This window comes from Ursus americanus, chromosome 4, assembly GCF_024610735.1.
Source record: "Ursus americanus isolate L20-20 chromosome 4, mUrsAme1.1.p, whole genome shotgun sequence".
NCBI lineage: Eukaryota > Metazoa > Chordata > Mammalia > Carnivora > Ursidae > Ursus > Ursus americanus.
In genome coordinates, this window is record NC_142130.1 from 5,480,202 (window position 1) to 5,495,196 (window position 14,995).

At 40.5% G+C, this 14,995-nt stretch overlaps 1 protein-coding gene across 1 annotated transcript; it reads left to right on the forward strand.

Moving 5' to 3' along the window:
• Positions 1 to 12,499: 12,499 nt before the first annotated feature.
• On the forward strand, positions 12,500 to 14,995 carry LOC123786334 (olfactory receptor 4F21-like). The gene is made up of 2 exons (XM_045788568.2): positions 12,500 to 12,590; positions 14,049 to 14,995. Exons 1-2 carry the CDS (start codon positions 12,500 to 12,502, stop codon positions 14,993 to 14,995), a joined length of 1,038 nt encoding a protein of 345 aa, XP_045644524.2.

A 14,995-nucleotide genomic window follows, 5' to 3' on the forward strand; every position in this document is an offset into this window, starting at 1 on the left:
GACTATTAGTATCTGCCTTTAACAGATGAAGAAACGAACGCTTCTGGCAGCTGAGAAACTCACAGAGAACACACAGCAGGTAAATGGGGGATCTGGGGATGGAAACCATTTGGACCTTGTGTCTGTGCCCTTAAACACTGTGTTTTACTGTGTATTGGAAATGGCTCCTATATAAAGGTTTCCATCCCCTCAATTTATTTTGACACATTTATTTTCAAATTTAAAAAATCAGTATTACCTCTAAAAATAGAGCAAATCAAGTTGGGGATAAAGAAACAAGTATAAGGTTATTTAAAATCCCACCACATGTAGAAATTTGGAAAGAGTCTGACACATTTACTCATGGAAAATGCCACTCCCCCCAAAATAAGAGGATTTTTTTTTCTCTATAAACGTTTCCTTGACTTCTTGATATCTTTTCACACTGGTTACGGTAGATTTAATATTCATTTTTCAACTTGCTTTATATGAATGTATCCACTTACTTAATCACTGTTATTCTTAAACAATATGTTTCCAATTAGTTCACATTATTCAAAATGCTCATAAGTAAAATAATGTTACAAATACATTGTGCTCATTTGTCTAATTCCTTTCAAAATCATTCCAATAGGATTACTGAGGCTTTTTGTTTGTTTGTTTTTACTTTTATGACTCAACTGCCTTTTGGAATGACTGTACCACTTCACATTTCCCATAGGCTGAGAATGAGTAGCACTGCTTCCCCAATTCTATAGCAGCAACAGGCTTATTCATTCTGTTGAGGAGAAAATACAAAAATGGAATCTACTTTCTGAATTTGGAGTAAATCTAGAAAGACCTCTTTAACCTCAAGTTTTAAAATTAATTCATACATATTTTATTAAAATTGTATACTTTTACTTGTACATTTAAGTCTTCTAATCATCCAGAACTTACTTCAAACTTTCTATAAAATGTATGATAAGATACTTTAAATTTTATATTCCCAATGTTGAGGTACATGTTTAACAACTATCGAATATTCTGAATTTATTTTTGTTTTAATTCCAGTGTATTTTAACATAGAGTGCTGTATTAGATTGAATAACTCTTCATTACCTACATAATTGTGATGACTTTCTATCATATACTAAATACTCTATTTGTATCACAATCTTAACTGTGTTTTGTTATATCTATCTGTTCAACTTTGGTCAAATTAATCAGTTTAATATGTATAGGTTTAGGATATATTGTAATATCTTTCATAAAAAGCATTATCATTTCTTCTCCAATTTCCATTTCATTTCCTTTGCAAAATTTTCCAAGCTTTAAAATGGACATTGGAATTAGTTTTTAATGTTTTAAAAGATTTTCACTGGACTTTTAATGAGCATTGCAGTTACTGCACAGATTGGTCAGTGAAAATTGATATTTCTATTACTTGGAGTCTTTTTCCTTCCATTTGCATGGTTTCATTTCCTATATCATACAGGGTTTCAAATATTTCAGAAAAATTTATGTTTTTTCAGTAGAATTCATACACTGAACATTTGGTTCATTTATAAATAAGGTTTCTCTTGTATTTAACAGGTTATTACTGACACTACATTAATTAAATGGATCTCATTAAATTTAATATTTCTTAATATTTGTCTTAAGTTTTTGAGGTAGACAATTGTGTGATTTGTGAATGAATATATTTTGCTACTTTCCTTTCAGTAATATTTGATTTCATCATCTTGACTATATCATATGATTGAAACAGTACTACAGCCTTCCTTCTTATATTACTGATTTGATATGTCATCTAATCAGATTTTAACTATTGGTTTAAAAATTCTATCAGAATAATGTTAAAAATATTTCTTGGGGGAGGGTTAAGATGGCAGAGGAGTAGGGGACCCCTTTTTTAGCTGGTCCCCTGAGTCGAACTGGATAGGTACCAGACTAGCCTGAACATCCACGGAATCAGCCTGAGACGCAGGAAGATACATCTGGATCTGTACAAATGAACATCTCCAGCGCTGAGTATTGAGGTACGAATTGGGGAGCCATGAAAGGGCGCACAGATATTGGAAGATAAACGGAAGGGGGAGGGAGCCGCCGCGTTCGGGCGCCGGGAAGCTGTAGCCACCTGCACGGGGGAGCTGGCGGACTCTAAGACCGGCACACGCGAGAAAACAGACTGTGACCGTGAGCGGGGAGCATGTGCCACCAGACTTCTCATGGAACTCCGGAGTGCTCACTGGATCCAGACTGAGACAGGTAGCTCCGGGAGCGCATGGGGGCGGCTGGCGGCTGGCGGTGTTAGAAACACAAAGGACAGAGACGGGCCGGCCCTGGAAGTGAGGGCTGGTACGCAGGGTGTGGGGCTCACATCCCGGGACGCTGCAGGGTTGAGCAGCACCAACAGAAACAGAGTTAAAGTGGCCAGATCATCAGTGGAGAATGGCGCGCGATCCCCTCTGTTCTGTGACAGAGGCTGAGATTCGGCCACTGTTGCTCTGTCTCTCAGAAGAGGCACAGCAGACCTCCAGGGAAAGCCGCCGGAGAACAAAAGCCTGGAAACACTGGTTCACAGGGTGCCCATCCCCATCCCCCTCGCAGGGGACACGGAGACTCTACCCAAACAGGGTTGCCTGAGTATCGGCGCGGAAGGCCCCTCCCTGAGAAGGCAGGCTGAAAAATCAAGAAGCCCACATCCCTAAGATCCCTATAAAACAAGGGCACACGGCCTGGTTTCTGGTCAATAATTTGGGCTCTGGACAACCCCGCAACATCTCCTCATCAGAATGACAAGAAGGAGAAATCTCCCCCAAAAAGAAAAGACTATGAGTCTGTGGCCTCTGCCACAGAACTAATGGATATGGATGTAACCAAAATATCAGAAAAGGAATTCAGAGTAACAATGGTCAAGATGATGTGTAGACTTGAAAAAAGTATTAAGGAAAATGTTAATGAGAATATAGAATCTCTAAGGGTGGAAAAGAAAGCGAATCTGGCAGAAATTAAAAAGTCTATGAGCCAAATGCAGTCAAAACTAGAGGCTCTGATGGCCAGGGTGAATGAGGCAGAAGATGTATTAGTGAATTGGAGGATGGGTTAGTAGAAGAAAAAATGAAAATAGAAGCTGGACTTAAAAAAAACACACCCACGAATGTAGGTTACGGGAGATTACTGACTCAATGAAACGATCCAAGGTCAGAATCATTGGCATCCCCGAGGGGGTGGAGAAAAACAGAGGTCTAGAAGAGATATTTGAGCAAATTGTGGCTGAAAACTTCCCTAATCTAGCGAGGGAAACAAACATTCGTGTCCAAGAAGCAGAGAGGACCCCTCCCAAGCTCAACCACGACAAACCTACGCCACGTCACGTCATAGTGCCATTCGCAAATATTAAAACCAAGGATACAGTATTGAAAGCAGCCAGGGCAAAGAAATTTCTCACGTACCAAGGCAAAGGTATCAGAATTACGTCAGACCTGTCTACACAGACCTGGAATGAGAGAAAGGGTTGAGGGGGGCATTTTAAAAACCCTTTCAGAGAAAAACATGCAGCCAAGGATCCTTTATCCCGCAAGGCTGTCATTCAGAATTGATGGAGAAATGAAGACCTTCCAGAATCGCCAGTCATTAACCAATTTCATAAACACGAAACCAGCCCTACAGGAGATATTAAGGGGGGTTCTATAAAGGTAAAAAGGCCCAAGAGTGATACAGAACAGAAAGTCACAACCGATACAAACAAAGACTTTACTGGCAATATGGCATCATTAAAATCATATCTCTCAGTATTCAGTCTCAATATGAATGGCTTAAATGCTCCCATAAAGTGCCACAGGGTTGCAGATTGGATAAAAAGACATGACCCATCCATTTGCTGTCTACAAGAGACTCATTTTGAACCTAAAGATACACTCAGGCTGTCAGTAAAGGGATGGAGTACCATCTTTCACACAAATGAACCTCAAAAGAAAGCTGGGGTAGCAATTCTCATATCAGATAAACTGGATTTTAAACTAGAGACTATAGTTAGAGATGCAGAAGGGCACTATATTATTCTTAAAGGAAGTATTCAACAAGTGGATATGACGATTATAAATGTATATGCCCCCAACAGGGTAGCAGCAAGATACACAAGCCAACTCTTAACCAGAATAAAGAGACATAGAGATAAAAATACATTAATAGTAGGGGACCTCAACACTCCACTATCAGAAATAGACAGAACACCCTGGCAAAAACTAAGCAAAGAATCAAAGGCTTTGAATGCCATACTTGACGAGTTGGACCTCATAGACATACCTAGAATACTATACCCCAGAACCAAAGAATACTCATTCTATTCTAATGCCCATGGGACATTCTCAAGAACAGACCATGTTCTGGGACACAAAACGGGTCTCAACCAATTCCCTGCATATTCTCAGACCACAACGCTTTGAAAGTGGAACTCAACCACAAGGAAAAATTTGGAAGAAACTCAAACACTTGGAGACTATGAACCATCCTGCTCAGGAATGACTCGATAAACCAGGAAATCAAAAATCAAATTAATCAATTTATGGAGATCAAAGAGAATGAAAACACAACGGTCCAAAACCTATGGGATACTGCAAAGGCAGTCCCAAGGGGGAAATACATAGCCATCGAAGCCTCACTCAAAAGAATAGAAAAATTTAAAATGCAGTTTTTATATTCTCACCTCAAGAAGCTGGAACACCAACAGAGGGACAGGTCTAATCCATGCACGAGGAAGCAGTTGACCAAGATTAGAGCAGAAATCAATGAATTAGAAACCAGGAGTACAGTAGAGCAGATCAACAGAACTAGAAGCTGGTTCTTTGAGAGAATTAATAAAATTGACAGACCTCTGGCAAGACTTATCCAAAAGAATAGAGAAAGGACTCAAATTAATAAAATTATGAATGAAAAAGGAGAGGTCACAACCAACACCAATGAAATTGGAAGGATTATTAGACACTTTTATCAACAGTTTTATGCCAATAAATTAAGCAATCTGGAAAAGATGGAGGCCTTCCTGGAAACCCATAAACTACCAAAACTGAAACAGGAAGAAATTGATTTTTTAAACAGGCCAATTAATTATGAAGAGATTGAGTCAGTGATAAACAAGTTTCCAAAAAATAAAACTCCAGCCCAGACGGTTTTCCTGGGGGAATTCTACCAAGCATTCAAACAAGAAATAATACCTATTCTCCTAAAGCTATTTCAAAAAATAGAAACAGAAGGAAATGGGGCGCCTGGGTGGCACAGTGGTTAAGCGTCTGCCTTCACGCTCAAGGCGTGATCCCGGCGTTATGGGATCGAGCCCTGAGTCAGTCTCCTCTGCTATGAGCCTGCTTCTTCCTCTCCCACTCCCCCTGCTTGTGTTCCCTCTCTCGCTGGCTGTCTCTGTCAAATAAATAAATAAATAAATAAATAAATAAATAAATAAATAAATAAATAAAATCTTTAAAAAAAATACTACTGCTTAAAAAAAAACAGAAGGAAAGCTACCAAACTCATTCTATGAGGCCAATATTACCTTGATCCCCAAACCAGGCAAAGACCCCATCAAAAAGGAGAATTACGGACCTATGTCCCGAATGAATATGGACGCCAAAATCCTCAACAAGATCCTGGCTAATAGAATCCAACTGTACATTAAAAGGATTATCCATCATTACCAAGTGGGATTCATCCCTGGGATGCAGGGGTGGTACAACATTCGCAAATGTCTCAGTGTCTTAGATTTTATTCAGAAACAAAAATTCAGAAATCATATGATTCTCTCAACAGATGCAGAAAAAGCATTTGACAAAATACAACATCCTTTTCTGATTAAAACCCTTCACAGTGTAGGAATAGAGGGTTGATTTCTCAAGCTCATAAAAGCCATCTATGAAAAGCCTACAGCAAATATCATTCTCAATGGGGAAAAGCTAGAAGCCTTTCCCTTAAGATCAGGAACACGGCAAGGATGCCCACTCTCGCCACTATTATTCAACATAGTACTAGATGTCCTTGCAACAGCAATCAGACAACAAAAAGGGATAAAAGATATCCAAATTGGCAAAGAAGAAGTCAAACTGTCTCTCTTCGCAGATGACATAATACTCTAGATGGAAAACTCAAAAGAATCCACTCCCAACCTATTAGAAGTTATAGAGCAATTCAGTAATGTGGCAGGATACAAAATCAATGCTGAGAAATCAGTTGCATTTCTATACACGAATAATGAGACTGAAGAAAGAGAAGTTAGGGAGTCCATCCCATTTATAATAGCACCAAAAACCATACGTTGCCTTGGAATAAACGTAACCAGAGATGTAAAGGACCTATATTCTAGAACCTATAAATCACTCTTGAAAGACATTGAAGAAGACACAAAAAGATGGAAAAATATTCCATGCTCATGGATCGGAAGAATTAACATAGTTAAAATGTCCATGCTACCCAGAGCAATCTACACTTTCAATGCTGTCCCGATCTAAATACCAATGACATTTTTCAAGGAACTGGAACAAATAGTCTTTAAATTTGTATGGAACTGGAAAAGGCCCCGAATTGCCAAGGAACTAATGAAGAGGAAAAACAAAGCTGGGGCCATCACAATGCCGGATTTCGAGCTGGTACTACAAAGCTGTGATCACAAAGACAGCATGGTACTGGCACAAAAACAGACACATAGACCAATGGAACAGAATAGAGAACCCAGTAATGGACCCTTGGCTCGTGGGCAACTAATCTTTGATAAAGCAGGAAAAAACATCCAGTGGAAAAAAGACAGTCTCTTCAATAAATGGTGCTGGGAAAATTGGACAGCCACATGCAAAAGAATGAAACTTGACCACTCTCTCACACCATATACAAAAATAAACTCCAAATGGATGAAAGACCTTGATGTGAGACAGGAATTCATCAAAATCCTGGAGGACAACTTAGGCAACAACCTCTACGACATTGGCCAAAGCAACCTTTTTCATGACACATTTCCAAAGGCAAGAGAAACAAAAGAAAAAAATGAACGTGTGGGACTTCATCAAAATAAAAAGCTTCTGCACAGCCAAGAAAACAATAAAAAAAACTAAGAGGCAGCCCACGGAATGGGAGAATATATTTGCAAATGATGCCACAGATAAAAGACTGGTATCCAAGATCTACAAAGAACTTCTCAAACTCGATACGCAAGAAACAAATAAACAAATCATAAAATGGGCAGAAGATATGAACAGACACTTTTCCAATGAGGACATACAAATGGCTAACAGACACAAAAAAATGTTCAAAATCATTAGCCATCAGGGAAATTCAAATCAAAACCGCACTAAGATACCACCATACGCCAGTTAGAATGGCAAAAATCAACAAGGCAGGAAACAACAATTGCTGGAGAGGATGTGGAGAAAGGGGATCCCTCCTACATTGTTGATGGGAATGCAGGTTGGTGCAGCTACTCTGGAAAACAGTGTGGAGGTCCCTTAAAAAGTTAAAAATTGAGCTACCCTATGACCCAGCCATTGCAATACTGGGTATTTACCCCAAAGATACAGACGTAGTGAAGAGAAGGGCCATATGCACCCCAATGTTCATAGCAGCATTGTCCACAATAGCTAAATCGTGGAAGGAACCGAGATGCCCTTCAATAGATGACTGGATTAAGAAGCTGTGGTCCATATATACAATGGATTATTACTCAGCTATCAGAAAGAACGAGTTCTCAACATTTGCTTCAACATGGACGGTACTGGAGGACATAATGCTAAATGAAATAAGTCAAGCAGAGAAAGACAATTATCATATGATTTCTCTCATCTATGGAACATAAGAACTAGGAAGATTGGTAGGGGAAGAAAGGGATAAAGAAAGGGAGGTAATCAGAAGGGGGAGTGAAGCATGGGAGACTGTGCACTCTGATAAACAAACTGAGGGCTTCAAAGGGAGGGGGGTGAGGGAATGGGATAGACTGGTGATGGGTAGTAAGGAGGGCACATATTGCATGGTGCACTGGGTGTTATATGCAACTAATGAATCATCAGACCTTGCATCAGAAACCAGGGATGTACTGTATGGTGACTAACATAATGTAATAAAAAAATATAAAAAAGAAAGTAAAGACACATTGATCTCAGTGTTGTTTCTGCTAATGGAACTAATGGCTATTCTGTAATAATCATACAGCAGGTTTGGATCACTTCTTACTAGATGTGTTGAACAGATACTTAAATGATGCACTGATCTCTCTCTCAGCATAGATGACATGATACATTATATGGAAAACACAAAAGACTCTACCCCCAAAATACTAGAACTCATACAGAAATTCAATGATGTGGCAGGATACAAAATCAACACACAAAAATTATTTTCTTTCCTATAAACTAACAATGTAACAGTAGAAAGAGGAATTAGGGAATTGACTCAATTTACATAGCACCAAAAACCATAAGATAACTAGAAATAAACCTAACCAAATAGGTAAAGGGTCTATACTCTAGAAACTAGAGAACACTTATGAAAGGAACTGAAAACAGAAAGAGATGGAAAAACAATCCATGCTCAGATCAGAAGATTAAACATTGTTAAAATGTCTATGGTGCCCAGGGCAATCTATACTTTCAACGTCATCCCAATCAAAATACCAATGGCATTTTTCACAGTGCTGGAATAAACAATCCTAAAAGTTGTACAGAAGCAGAAAAGACCCCAAATAGCCAAGGAAATGATGAAAAAGAAAACCAAATCTGGGAGCATCATGTTGCCTGATTTAAAGGTATATTACAAAGCTGTGATCACCGAGACAGCATGGTACTGGCACAAAAACAGGCACATAGCTCAATGGAATTGATTAGAGAGCCCAGGTATGAGCCTTCAACTCTATAGTCAACTAATCTTTGAAAAAGCAGGAAAAAATATCCAATGGAAAAAAGTCAGTATCTTCGATAAATGGTGTTCGGAAAATTGGATAGCCACATGCTGAAGAATGAGCCTGGACCATTCTCTTACACCATGCACACAGATAAACTCAAAATGGATGAAAGACCTCGATGTGAGACAGGAAACCATCAAAATCCTAGAGGAGAATATAAGCAGTAACCTCTTCAACATTGGCCACAGCAACTTCTTTCAAGACACGTCTCCAAAGCAAGGGAAACAAAAGCGAAAACGAACTATTGGGACTTCATCAAGATCAAAAGCTTCTGCACAGCCAAGGAAACAGTCAAAAAAACTAAGAGGCAGGCCACGGAATGGGAGAAGATATTTGCAAATGACACTACAGATAAAAGACTGGTATCCAAGATCTACAAAGAACTTCTCAAACTCAATACACAAGAAACAAACAATTCAAAAAATGGGCAGAAGATATGAACAGACACTTTTCCAATGAAGACATACAAATGGCTAACAGGCACATGAAAAAAATGTTCAAAATCATTAGCCATCAGGGAAATTCAAATCAAAACCACATTGATATACCACCTTCCTTTCTTTTTAAAACATGTAATATTTCAAGGCAAAATGTTCACAGCTTTTGGGTTACACATATTTTTTTTTTTCACATAAAGTATTCTATGTAATTGCCACCACAACCCTGTGAACTGGATAGGGAAGGCATTCATATTTTCCCCTTACATGCCAGAAGACTATATCTCAGAGAATTGAGGTGATCTGTTCAAGGCTAAACAGCCAACATTTGGCCATTCCAGGAGTCAAACCCAGATCTTCTGACTTACGATTCTTGGCTCTTTCTAATGATTTTAGCTCCCCAAACCTCAGCTGAGAGTGCACTGAACATTGCAACATTGCCCATATCTTCAACCACTTATTGACATCCATGGTATCTCTGGAGTCACCCTGGTTTCTATGATGTATCAATTGCAGGGTGTGGGGCAAGGGTGGACATTCTCAGCGCCATACTCTAGATTATCTTTTATTATTTCTGCATGTATTTTGTTAGTTTTATGTTGTCTTGGACAGTTAACAGCACTCAGGAGACACTGGAATTGATGGTAGGGTTCTAGAACGAGTAGGATGGATAGGGTTCTCTTTTCCATTTAGCCCATTTACCTTTTGAACAGGAATTGCCAGTGAGTCAGTAAGAGGGTGGGCCTGGAGCATTATCCTCCCCTCGGTAGGCTGCCAGCTTGTTTACTCCTCACAGTAGATAATGCTATCACCTTTTATAATGGGCCTGGACGGACTTTGGTGACTCAGGTTCAGCACCATTTTGTGACTAAAACAGCAGACAAAGATTTTATTTTTAAATGATAAGGCCTGCATGCTCACCACGCCGCCGCCCACGACGGCGATGTCAACATCATCAGCTGGAGCCGCCGGGAACCCTTCCTGCTCAGCGGCGGGGACCACGGTGCCCTCAAGATTTGGGACCTGCGGCAGTTCAAGTCTGGCTCCCCAGTGGCCACCTTCAAGCAGCATGTGGCACCCGTGCCCTCGGTGGAGTGGCACCCCCAGGACAGCGGCGTCTTCGCGGCCTTGGGTGCAGACAACCAGATCACACAGTGGGACCTGGCCGTGGAGCGCGACCCCAAGGCGGGCGACGCGGAGACCGCCGACCCCGGGCTGGCGGACCTGCCCCAGCAGCTGCTGTTTGTGCACCAGGGCGAGACGGACCTGAAGGAGCTACACTGGCGCCCGCAGTGCCCCAGGCTCCTGGTCAGCACCGCGCTGCCAGGCTTCACCGTCTTCCGCACCATTAGTGTCTGAGGGGGCCCGCCGACCGGGGTCTGGCCTGGCTGTGCCCTCCGCCACCGAGCTCGAAGCTGCTTCCGCCGCTAGGGACTCCTTCGGCTCTGCTGACCAGCCCTCCTCCCATAGAAGGACTGAGCTTGGCCCATAGTTGCCATGACGGATTCTGTTTGATGTTTTGTTTGGTGTCACGAACCCCTCTTGCCAAAGGATCTGGTTCGACCGATGACTGTACAACTACTTGGTTTGGTCCAGAGAGCCTTCCAACCACAGGGCTCGGTTTGATGCTGGGGACCCCTCCCGTGGAAAGACTTGGTTTGGCCCAGGCTGCCCCCCCCCCGCCCCCACCTGTGCGAGGACCTGCTGGCCCGTTTCCCAGGTGGGCCTGGTGTGGCCGGTGTCGTTGTGGATATTTTGTGAGCTCTGGCACCTGGCTTGACCCTTTGACCTCCCTGTCCCGGACCTGGTTGTGGCCACTGGTCTCCCCCAGGGAACTCGAGGACTTTACAGTGGGTGGACCAAAGTTGGGGCGTGCGCTCCTCCAGCAGAATCCGGTGTTTGGGATTTGGCCCGGAAACAGGGTTTGGCCCGGACTTCCCAGTGGGGGGTTGTGTGGGTTTTCTTCCCCTCCCGCCAGCATCCAAGGCAGGCGCTGTGCAGGGAGGAAGCTCAGGGGCTCCTGAGGCAGTAAAGGACGAGAATGGGGGGGGAAAATATATATATATATATTTCTTAATCTTTCCTAATTTACTAAGAGTTTTTACCAGGAATCAATTTTGAAACTTATCCAGTAACTGTTTAGGACACTCATTCCCTATAATTTTCATGGAAATATCTTCTGAAACCAAATATTACTCCTCTCTTTTCAAAGGCTTAGGAGATATATGGTGGGATTCCAAGAATTTTCTCTTGACAGACCCACTAGAGGTTTTACATAGGAAAGCCACATGATTGTATTTGACTTTGGATAGACATATCTCAAATCAAACTATAGAATGGACTGGACTTGGGGAAGAATGGAGCAGAAAGATCATTGAGTACCCTTTTCAATTGTCAAGATGGGAAAATAGGCTAGAAGCAGAATAAAATGACAAGAGAAATGCAGAGGAGAGAAATTAATTAAGAAATATTTGACAATAAAACTTGTGCAACTAGAGGTGGAAAGGGTAATACAAACAAAAGTGCCACACAGATGCCTATATTGGGCATCTGGGAAAATGGTAATGATATTTATTAAAACACTGGAGTGGAATATAATGAGTTCAGTTTTGACACGTTACTTGAAGGTGCAGGTGAGACTTGAATTTGTGTGAATCGCATACAACTTTAAATATACTGCTCTGGAGTCCAGTGATAAATCTACAGATAGGGAAGGGAGCGTGTAGGTACTAAAAAGCAGAAGGAGAGAGATCATTTGTGGCTTTGGGTAAGTGACTATATGCATCTTGGGTCCCAGATCCTTTTGAACTTTTCACTATTACTTTTAGTGTATGAGTTTTAGAATTTTATGTTTGCTTCACCTTTAGGCATAATATTAGCATCAAATGAGGGGGAAATGGACCAGGAAAATCCATTGGCACAGGAAGATATATGTCCTTTTATTTGGGAAAGAAAACCCTCCACAGAGGACATTGATTTACAACTCACTGAACAGTTCTGGGCCCTGTGACCCATCTTACATCAATCCAGGGCCAAGAAAAATATAATAACTGGTTTAGAAAAATCATATAACATACTTTCAAGGTGGGATAGGGCCACTATCTCCTAATTGAAGTGATTTCAGCTCACTACTTGAACTAACAGAATTTCAGGAGTGGGAAAGGGAATGGCTTTAAAGAAGACAGGAAGCCAGAGGCAGAAGGAGTTACAAAAACAAGGGCATGATAAACAGTATCAAATCCCGCAGAAAGATCAAGGTAAGTAATGACTGAAAAGTGATTATTACATGAGGTATTTGGAATCCAAAGCTTCTTTCTAAGAAACAAGAAATCTGTGGAAACCATTTTTAGCTTATGAATGAACAAAAAGTGTGGACCAGCTTGCCAATCAGAGTTAGAGAAAAAATTGGAAAACGACACAAGATAGAGATTTGATTTTTCCAAAAGAAAGCTCATTATGCTAATAATAGGTCATAATACTAATGCCATTCTTGTTATAGGTCAAGGAAAATTTAAAGAGGAAGAAAACTAATTGATGGGTGTTGGGTAAGACCCAGGATATACTTGAAGGGGCTGTCCTTGAAGACCGTAGTGCCATGATTGAGATCAGGAATTCTGGTATCCTGCACCTGCAGATACAAACTGTGGCTCTGACAATTGATCTCTCTGTAACTCAGTTTCTCCACTGATACAATGAATCTAATAAAATAATTACTATCTTATGGAATTCTATAAAGTTAAAATGAGGTAATGTGCTTAGTACAGTGGCTTGCAAGGAGAAATAAATGTTATCTATTAATATTATCTTTGCTTAATAAACATTTCCTTACTAACAGGTATTTATTCTCTCATATCAAATATTTTATTTGATATAGAGATCTATGCATGTATCATGACAATGTGTCTCGAACAAAGCATTATGAATAATTTCAATCTGAATACCTGACATGCATGATAAATTGTACCAAAAAAAAGCCCACGGATGAGGTGAAGCAAGGTGAAATTTATTAAACAGTTTCAGCCTCATGATGTCTGTTTGATCAGTGAAATAAACTATCCAGCTGACCAGAATATGCAAGTTAGTATGTGAGCATTAATGTGAAAGTGACAGAAATGTTAGAGATTATTCAGTTGTAAGAATACCTAGTTAAGTGATCAAGGGAAATGTTTTGAAATCAGTAAAAGGAAAAAAAAAGAAGCCTAATAATGGAATAAGAAGGGAAATATCCCCAATTGATCTCCACCTAAGCTACTCAAATTTTTTTTCTATTTTTATATAATCACTCCTCTGATCATTATAGTAATTCTATTTTGTGTTTTTTCTTTTCCAATTAAATGATTTCTAACTCTAGAATATGAACCATGCAACAAAGTAGCAGCATAAATAGGAAACCTGCGTTTGATATCTGGTTCTTAGTTTTGTTTTGTTTTTTGGGATTTTTTTATGGTTTTGTTTTGTTTTCGTTTTGTTTTTTAGAGAGAGGGAAGGGAGAGGGGCAGTGAGAGAGAGGGAGAGAGAGAAAATCTCAAATAGGCTCCATGCTGAGCATGGAGTTCGATGTGACGCTTCTTACAATGCTGACATCATGACCCAAGCCAAAATCGAGAGTTGGACACTTAACTGACTTAGCCACCCAGGTGCCCCAGAAAACCTACATTTGTACCATTGATTCTCACCCTTCTTCATTTTCTATCCTCAGGTGATTTGAAAATCAGCTCTTCTGTCCAAGTCAGTGGGTGGACTAAATAATTCTGTGGTTTCTGAGTTTGTGTTGCTGGGACTCTCTAGTTCTTGGGAAACTAAAGTTTTTCTCATGTTGATATTTTCCTTGATCTATTTAGGGATCATCCTGGGAAATCTCTTCATTTTCTTTTTGGTAATTTTTGATTCTCACCTACATTCTCCTATGTACTTCCTGCTAGCCAACCTGTCGCTCATTGATGTGGGGCTTGCCTCTACCACAGTCCCAAAGATGATCAGGGACCTTTTAAATGAATACAAGCTCATTTCTTTCCAAAGCTGCATGACACAGATATGCTTCATCCACATCATGGGAGGAGTGGAGATGGTGTTACTCATAGCCATGGCATTTGACAGGTACACAGCAATCTGTAAGCCCCTCCACTACCTGAATATCATGAACCCTAAAATCTGTGTTTCACTTGTAATTGCTGGCTGGGTCATTGGGGTGATCTATGCTATGTCTCAGTTTGCTTTCATTATAAACTTGCCCTTTTGTGGTCCTAATGAAGTAGACAGCTTTTACTGTGACTTTCCCAGGATCATAAAACTTGCGTGCACAGGTGGACACAAGTTTGAGTTTATTATTGCTGCCAACAGTGGCTTCATGACTATGAGCACCTTCTTCCTGCTGATCCTTTCCTACATCTTCATTTTGGTCACGGTCTGGAAACGTTCTTCCAGAGACTTATCCAAAGCATTTGTCACTCTGTCAGCTCACATCACTGTGGTGATTCTTTTTTTCACTCCATGCATGTTTCTCTATGTCTGGCCTTTCCCCACATCATCAATTGGTAAATACCTGTTCATTGTTGACTTTGCTATTACCCCTGTCTTGAATCCTGCCATCTATACATTATGGAACAAAGACATAGCCATAAAAAGATTGAACAAACGGGGACATTATATCAAATTCTGCTGA

Excerpts from the sequence above, each read along its gene's own strand:
- LOC123786334 (XM_045788568.2), top strand. The coding sequence starts at position 12,500 with ATGGCTTTAAAGAAGACAGGAAGCCAGAGGCAGAAGGAGTTACAAAAA. Across the intron at positions 12,591-14,048 it reads AATCCCGCAGAAAGATCAAG|CTCTTCTGTCCAAGTCAGTG; the intron begins GTAAGTAATGAC and ends TTTGAAAATCAG.